Source organism: Kogia breviceps, chromosome 17 (genome assembly GCF_026419965.1).
Source record: "Kogia breviceps isolate mKogBre1 chromosome 17, mKogBre1 haplotype 1, whole genome shotgun sequence".
Classification (NCBI taxonomy): Eukaryota; Metazoa; Chordata; class Mammalia; order Artiodactyla; family Physeteridae; genus Kogia; species Kogia breviceps.
The window spans coordinates 69513140-69521205 of NC_081326.1; the positions used below are offsets into that span (position 1 = coordinate 69513140).

Consider the following 8066-nt stretch of genomic DNA (forward strand, 5'->3'; position numbering starts at 1 on the left):
TCAGTGTATTGAACGAGGTTCTAGAAACTCCCAAAGCCAACAATTTAGTGTTCATCCTTCAGGTTTTATATCATGTTTTATAAACAACCCTCTCTTTCTTGCTAGATTAGAATAAAATCAGTAATATATGTTTTGGTCAGATTCTGCAGAATTTGTAAACATCTTGAAAGACCTAGTGGATACATATATGAAACAGAGATTTAACATAAATGAAGGGTTACAAATAGGTGAAGATTTCATCTTGTAGCACCTGAACTTTTTTTCTTTTATTGTTTTCCATGGGCATTTTAAGAAATAGGCTTGCTCATTTGCCTTTCCTTACTGACTCACGGGCATCATGAGCGCTGGTGGCCATACTCTACACCCTGATCCCATGACACTGTTAGAGGCACTCACGCAGAACGTGCTGTTACAAACATGGACAGGGTGTACAGGGCAAGGACAGAAGAATGCAGAAAGTACAGTGAGTACAAAGGACGGAGTGATCCATGCTACTGAGTGACAAGAAGAAGGTCAAGCGAAGCATCATGGAGAAGTCGTCCGGGCTGGATCTTGAAATGTGAGTACATATTTGCCAGATAAACAAATGAGGAACGGACACCACAGGCTATGGTAGATGCTACAGTGCCCAGTTCCCCGCTTCCGGCCTGAAGGATTACTTCCTGCTGCTGGGAGTTCTGCCAGAAGGCAGCCCTCAGCTGCCCACCGTGAAGTCACCTCAGCTGAAGAAACATCTCAACCAAGGTCATGCCCCTTCCCGGGAAAGTCCATATCCAGTGATCGACTGCTGTGGGGCTAAAAGGGCCCAACCCTCTCGCCCCAACTTGGGAAAACCAGAGGTCCGTTCCAAGTTCAGAGCTCCTGCTGATTTCCAGGTTGGTTGGCTAAGGCCTTTGTTAAGATGCATCCAGCCCTACTTCCCTCTCTGCCCGATCTTGCTTTCTTCCCTACCCACTCCAATGACACTCCCTAATAAACCTCCTGCACACTAGCCTCCATCTAAAAGTCTGCCTCCTGGGGAACCCAACCTGGAAGGGCGGATACCGGAAGTAGTACACAAAAGCAGACGCTAGCTAGCATGGAACGTTGAATATTCGTTCCCCATTGACAGTAGCCTCACATGGTGGAGGGCATGAGCTAGATCTCTGGGGCCTCTTTCATAAGGGCAATAATCCCAATATGAGGGTTCTGTGCTCACGACCTAATCATCTCCCAAAGGGCCCACCTCCTAATACCATCCCCTCGAGTGTTAAGATCTCACCGTATGAATTTTGGTGGGAAGCAAACATTCAGTCTATAGCAAATGGGATATGAATGGAAGGGAAAACACTGGTAAGTGTGACACATCAGCATTAGGGAAATATGGGGGAAACTGTAACTTTAAGGACAGCTGTACTGGGTGGCTGCCACTAAACACAATTGACAAGGTAAGGCCGAGAGTGACAGTTGAACATTAAAAGCTAGGTATGAAGACCACAGTACTACACTGACAGCATATAGAGAGGTTTCCTCCCTGAAAGCAGAGGGCAGAGAACCAGGACAAGGACTAAATCATTCGAGTAGCAGAGCCTTCAGGTTCCAGACACGATGGAGTCACAGGCACAGGATTTACCCTCCAGCCTAAGATAACTAAAAAATCAAGACAAAATATAAGAAAGTAATGCTTTTAAAAATAAATTTGTCATTGGGAACTCAAAAAGAGAAAGTATTTTGAACAGAATATAACATGAAAAAAAACAGCATATCAAAATCTGTGGGGTGCAGCTAAAACATAACTTGGAAGAAATTTACAGCACTAAATGCCTATAGCAAGAAAGAAGAAAGGTCCCAAATATCAGCTTCTTCTTTGAGAAACTAAAAAAAAAACAAACAAAACAAATTAAACCCAAAGTAAGCATAAGAAAGTAAATAATAAAGGCTATAGCAGAAATCAATGAAATGGAAAACAGAAAAGCAACAGAGAAAAACCAATAAAAATACTTTAAGAAAATAAAATTGGTGAATTTCTTGCCAGACTGATCAGTGAAAAGAAGAAGACACAAAAACCTGATTATAAGCAAACAAACAAACAAAAACACTTGCAGCAAGCTAGGAAGAGAAAGGAACTGACCCAACTTGATAAAGGGCATCTACAAGAGACCTACAGCTATCATCCTACTTAATGGACAAAGACTGAATGCTTTTCCTGAGATCAGGGAAAAGGCAAGGATAGCTGTTCTCACCATTTCAACATTGTACTAAAGGTTCTAGCCAGATTCTAGCAATAAGGCAAGAAAAAGAAATAAAAGGCATCCAGATAGGAAAGGAAGAAGTAGAATTACTTCTCTTTGCAGACAGCATGATTGTCTATGGAGAATATCCAACAAAATCTACATCAAAAGCTGGTAGAACTCGTAGCAGAGTTTAGCAAGTTTGCAGGATATAAGATCTATAATGGAAAAGTCAATTATATTTCTACATACCAATATCATTTACAATGGTGTCTTACTTAAAAACTGAGTTAAATGGATGACAGAATAACGTAAAACTTAAAATTAGGGAAACAAAAACATAAGAGGAAAATCTATGTGAACTTGGGTTAGGTAAAGATTTCTTGGATGGCATGAAAAGCAAAATCTATAAAAGAACAAGTTGATAAGTTGGACTTCAAAATCTTAAACTTCTGCTCTTTGAAAAACACTGTTAAGAGAATGAAAATATAAGCCATAGATGGAGAGAAAATATTTGCAAATCATATATTCTATAAAGGACTTATATGTAGAATATATACAAAGAATTCTTAAGACAATCATAAGAAAACAAATCATACCTAAGTTTGAGTGAACAAAGGTTTTCATTTTTCTTTGGTAATATCTAGGAGTAAAGTAGCTGGGTCATAGGATAAGAATAAAATTTTCATTAATTTTGTTTACTACTGTATGTCTATTTTGTTTCCTATTGTCTTACCTTATGTTTTCTACTACATTGATTTTAGCTCTTGTACTAGTCCAGGTTTCTATTTATTTTGGGTTTAATTTGTAATCTTTTTCTAGTATCTTAAGGTGGAACCTCAGGTGATTTATTGCCTATGTCCTAATTTCCAGAACCTGGGACTATGTTACCTTGCCTGGCAAAAGGGCAAAGGGACTTTGCAAATGTGATTAAGGGTAAGGACCTTAAGATGGGGAGAGTACCCTAGATTCTCCAGGTAGACCCAATCTAATCACACGTAGCCTTAAAATCAGAGAGACTTTCCTGGCCACGTCAGAGATTGAGATGGAAGAAGAAGAAAAAGAGATGCATAGAATGAGAAGGATTCAACCTACCATTGCGGGTTCTAAAAATGAAGAAAGGGAGCCACAAACCAAGGAACATGGGTGGCCTCTAGAATCTAGAAATGGCCTTAAGCTGAGAACCAACAATGAAATGAGGATCTCAGTCCTATTACTGTAAGGAACCAAATTCTGCCAACAACTCAAATAAACAAGAAGATGCTCCTCCCCTAGAGCCTCCAGAAAGGAACACAGTCTCACTGACACCCTGATTTCAGGTAGGGTGAAAATCTACGAGAGCATCTACAAGAGTTCCATATAGGGACTCTATATCAGACTTGTGACCTGCAGAACTGTAAGCTGCTAAATTTGTAGTAATTTGTTATGGCCGCTGCAGGAAACTAACACACTGCTTTAAAGTCTTTGTGTGCTAATTTCAGCACCTCATCATCTTGGAATCTGTTTTTATTAACTGCTTCTCTTCTTGATCATGGCCACATGATCCTTGTGTCTACCAAGGATCTTTTCTGCTCCTTGTGTCTAGCAAGTTTTAATTGTAGGCTGGTGGTTGTATTCTTCTATTGAAGCACTGTAGAAAGTCTAGATTATATCACTGCCCTTTAAATGGAGTGGAACTTTATTCTGGCAGGCAGTTAAAGTACTGACAGAACCTTTTTTCCCTGTTAGGCTTGACTGTATTTTTTGTTAGAGTGGATCTATTTTCGTTTTGAACTTAGCCCTAGAGCATGGCCATTACTCCAGGGCCCAGTCCTTACTGCTAAGGTATGGTTTTCTTGGGGGTCTCAAATGAATACTTAAAGGGCTCAGCAAGGTCTTTTAACTCCGATGGGCCAGGACTCCTGTGTCTTCCAGGACTGCCTGACCTCTGGCATCTCCAGTCAACACTCTGCCCCACAGTAGGTGATCTCTTTCAGTTCTCTCCAAGTCTTTGCTACACATGCTCGGCCAGCCCTTGCCTAAATCCTATAGTAAACGTCCCCATGAAGTCTTCTCCCATCCCCCATTCCATACTGTACCTCCTTCTCTGTATCCTACCCCATAAATTACAGCAACTTCAGCAGCTCAGAAGGCTAATTTCTGCCTTAGCTCTGCAAGACCACTACTTCGCTTGAATTCTATCTTCTCTACTGCAAGTAGGAAAGTGCCTCTACAAAGAAAGCTGGGGTGACAGTGGGGTATGACTTTTGCATTTCCCTTCTCTCAAGGAGCATGGTTATGTCCTACTTGTTGTTGCTGCCCAATTTCATAGTTGTCTACAGTGGAAGGTTAAGTCCAATACCAGTTACTCTATTATAGCTGTAGAAAGAAGCCCTAAAATGTATCATTTTTATGACTTAGCACTTTAATCAAGTGTTTCCAATGACCTGTCTCAAGAGAGTTTCTATGGTACTTATTTCAGACAGTTATTGGGAGGATTAAGTGCCCTATGCATGTAAAGCATTCAGCAGGGGGGTGGTATGCTCTCAAAGAAGGACTGGTTAAGAAGAATTATGCACATGTTTTAATCGTTAAATTTTCAAGTGCACTGTCTGAGCAATTTCACTATGGCCACTCATATAAACTTAAATGAATATAAGAGTCAAAGTATTTTAATTTTCTTAAGGTACAGAATATTTGTCTAAGCATTCCTCTTTCAGTTACATCAATGAATAATTACAGAAAGGAAATAGCTGTTCTTGCCTTAAAGCTATTGTCAAATAAAGTCATTAAGTTAAAAACAAAGTTAAACAAATTGGTACAGTCTTTAGTAACCAGTTCAGTTTGAAAATTAAATTAGGCCCTCCATAAAAAAATAAAACAAATTAAAAACACTATTTATCCATAATTAAGTGTTTTGCTTATTTCTTAAACTTCGTCTATGTGCTTGGTATGTAAATATATGCAATTTCTTTAAAGGATGTTTTTCTTGGAAGCCCTTCTTTCATCAAAAAGCTTTTCATTATATAGCTAAAATGTTTGTGAAAAGCATTTAGCGATTGTTCCTAGGTGTGTGATGAACAATCCATATGGTCTCTAGCAACGTGTCTCATCTCAATTTCGAAGAGCTTGAAATTCATGGTGAACAACACTGTCCACCAAATGAATTAAGATTTATAAGTATGAAACAAAAGATTTAAAGGATTTGTTATAAGCAGTTGATGAAGTCTACAATATAATGGTAATGAATAAGGAGGATAATTCTAATGGGAGTTTCCTAGTCAAGGTGAACTGAGAGGAATTAATACAAAACTGATTTTTTCCACTATGTGCCTTTAAGAAAATGAAGACATTATGAAAGGCCACTGAGCTGGAGCCCCATATTTAATTCTAACCTATCACAGAACAAGTGTAAGGTTTGGGACCAGATGCTTAAACTTTCTGCATAACAGATTCCAGCTGTATGGTTTTTACACATGGCATGGATTAGAGACCACTGAGCACCCTTCCAGGGAAAACATCCTAAGGCCCTGTGGGTACTTGACTTCCCCCAGCAAATGCATACACAGATCAGATCTCCATGAGACTAATCACCCTCATTTGATAGTCACAATAATACAAAATGAATTCTATATTAAATTTTTGTTTTAAAAATGAAGCTCATTCTTCTCTAAATCATAATCTACACCAGATTAAATGTGCAGAGAAGAACGAATTCTTTCATTTTCCCCTAGCCACTGCCCCCGGCCTTGACACTGCTCTTCCTGCGCAGATTCTAACACTAAAAGTAGTCTCTTTGACTTTCAACATGAGAACTTGCACCACGACCTCTCTTCTCCTCACCACACCTTCCCTTACATTCAAGAGACAGTGTAGTAACATATTAAAGAAAGCCAGCCCTTTCAGGTTCACATCCCAGATACATCACTTACTGTGTGACAATTGGCAAGTTGCCTAACCTCTCTGTGCTTCAGATTCCTCATCTGCAAAATGGAGGCGACAGTACTGTCTATTTCATAAGATTTTTGTGAGGACTCCAGGAGTTAACACAGAGAAACCACTTAAACATTGCCTAGAAGGCAGCAAGTACACGACATACTTGCTGCCATTATTAAGCCATTATTACCATCTTCTCTCAGAAGCCCAAGGTTTTGCTCCTGATGTAGACAGTTCAGAACTGTGGAAAGAGCAGTAAAAGGAATCTTGTATCTTGGTTTTGACTCTATAGTGACTGAAATTTTTGAGTAAGCGTTTGCCTTCTTCCTCAAAGGGAGAAGCTCCAGGAGGGTCGGCCCACCTGTTCACCCCTGTATCCTCAACGCCTGACACAGGATAGGAACTCCAATACAATTCTGATAAGTTAATGATTTAACAAATGAAGGTGGACAAGATTCAGAGACAGAGGGCAAAGGATAATCCACAGAAAAGTAAAAAATGTTGATGAGCAAAAAGAAAAAAAAAATCTGGGACCACAGTATGGGGATGAGGGGAGGAAAAGTATGAAAGGAAATAACTGGTTTTCGAACGAAGTGATAACATTTAAAATCACCAGCCCCCTTCCACCACCAGGCTGTCAGCAATTCCAGGGCAGAAACCCCATCATCCACCACGGTCTCTTGATTTAAAAGTATTCACTATGACACTTTTACAGTAAGTGATAAATTCGGTGGAACTGTATAAAATTGCCACATGTAAAGGTCAAAGACGGTGTCGATATTGGAAAGGTTCAACCTGGTATAATTGGTTCAATCTAACATAAATAACTGTTAATCCTACCAACTCAGTCTCTTGGTACATTTAGAATCACATTTACAACACCGGCTGTCTGTAAACAGTACTATTATTGCCTACGTTTTGGAGGTGAGGAAGTCTCACAGCTGATAGGGGTCGGAATCGGTTCCCTCAACCACCAGGCTACACTGCCTTCCCAAAGAGTCCGAGGGCTGTGGTTCAGAGACAGCGACTAGCCCACGCGGCAGGCAAGGAGACGCGCTGGCTCGAATCCAGCGTGTCTAACGTCAACACCCTAGACCTTCCACTAGCCAGACTTTCCGTCAAATCCAGTGCTTTCCTCCCCCGCCCCGACGCCCACCCCATTTTACAGAACGGGAACCTGAGCCTCGCCGGGGCCAAGCTGCCCCGCCAGTCAGCTGGGGACATGGCACTGCCCGGTCGGCTGAGAGCGAAGGGCTGGGCCGGGCGGGGGTCCGCTGGCGGGAAGGGGCGCCGAGGGTCCCAAGAGGCCCGGGACGATGCCCAGAATGGGGCCAATCGAGGGCGGAAGGTGGGAGAGGGCGCTTACTCCGTCCCATGGCGCCTCTCAGGTTCGCGGGCTCGGGAAGCTCGACCAGGACCCCCAAGGCCTCCCTGGACGCCTCCTAGTCTCTCCTCCGCGCGTCCGCACCTGGGAGCCACGGCAACGGAGACTCTACGGCGGCCGCGCGGGGCCAGGCTGGGCCGCGTTTCCCGACTCAGGAGGAGCAAGGAGGCGAGAATGGGCAGAGAAGGGGCTCCCCGCGAGGAGACAGGGGCGCCCCGCAACCCAGACCTAGTCCTCCTGCACGTCCCCACCTTCCACCTTCGCAGACTGCTTCCCTTTCCCCAGATCAACTGGCCAGACTAAACAAAGAACCAAGGGACGCTCTGTTTCCTGAGGGGAGCTGCTTCCTAGGCGTGCCTCTTAGCCCGCCATTTACTTTTTTTTTTTTCTCTTTGTATTTTACTTAACGCCTTCCGGAGCCAGGAAATCTGGAATCGGCCCACACTCCATTTCCCAGAGGTGTGACCTTAAATTTCCTTAACCTTAGTTCCCACCTGTTAGATGAGTGCTAATCATAACCTCCAAGGATCATTGTAAAACTTTAATGAGATAATTTG

The 8066-nt window shown here is 42.2% G+C and overlaps 1 protein-coding gene across 12 annotated transcripts in view; it reads right to left on the reverse strand.

The window, feature by feature from the left end:
- Positions 1-7814, reverse strand: part of DNAAF11 (dynein axonemal assembly factor 11) — a 124160-nt gene extending 116346 nt beyond the window's left edge. For 8 of the 12 annotated variants that reach the window (XR_010837436.1, XR_010837431.1, XR_010837433.1 and 5 more), the window contains exon 1: positions 7492-7779. Coding sequence is in view for 6 of the 12 variants with exons in the window: in XM_067017219.1 (XP_066873320.1) it covers positions 7492-7501 (10 nt within the window). In the remaining 6 variants the exon portion in view is untranslated. Of the gene's footprint in view, positions 1-7491 lie in introns of all 12 variants that reach the window. The other 4 variants (XR_010837434.1, XM_067017223.1, XM_059042709.2 and 1 more) reach the window with 2 other exon arrangements.
- Positions 7815-8066: the final 252 nt, after the last annotated feature.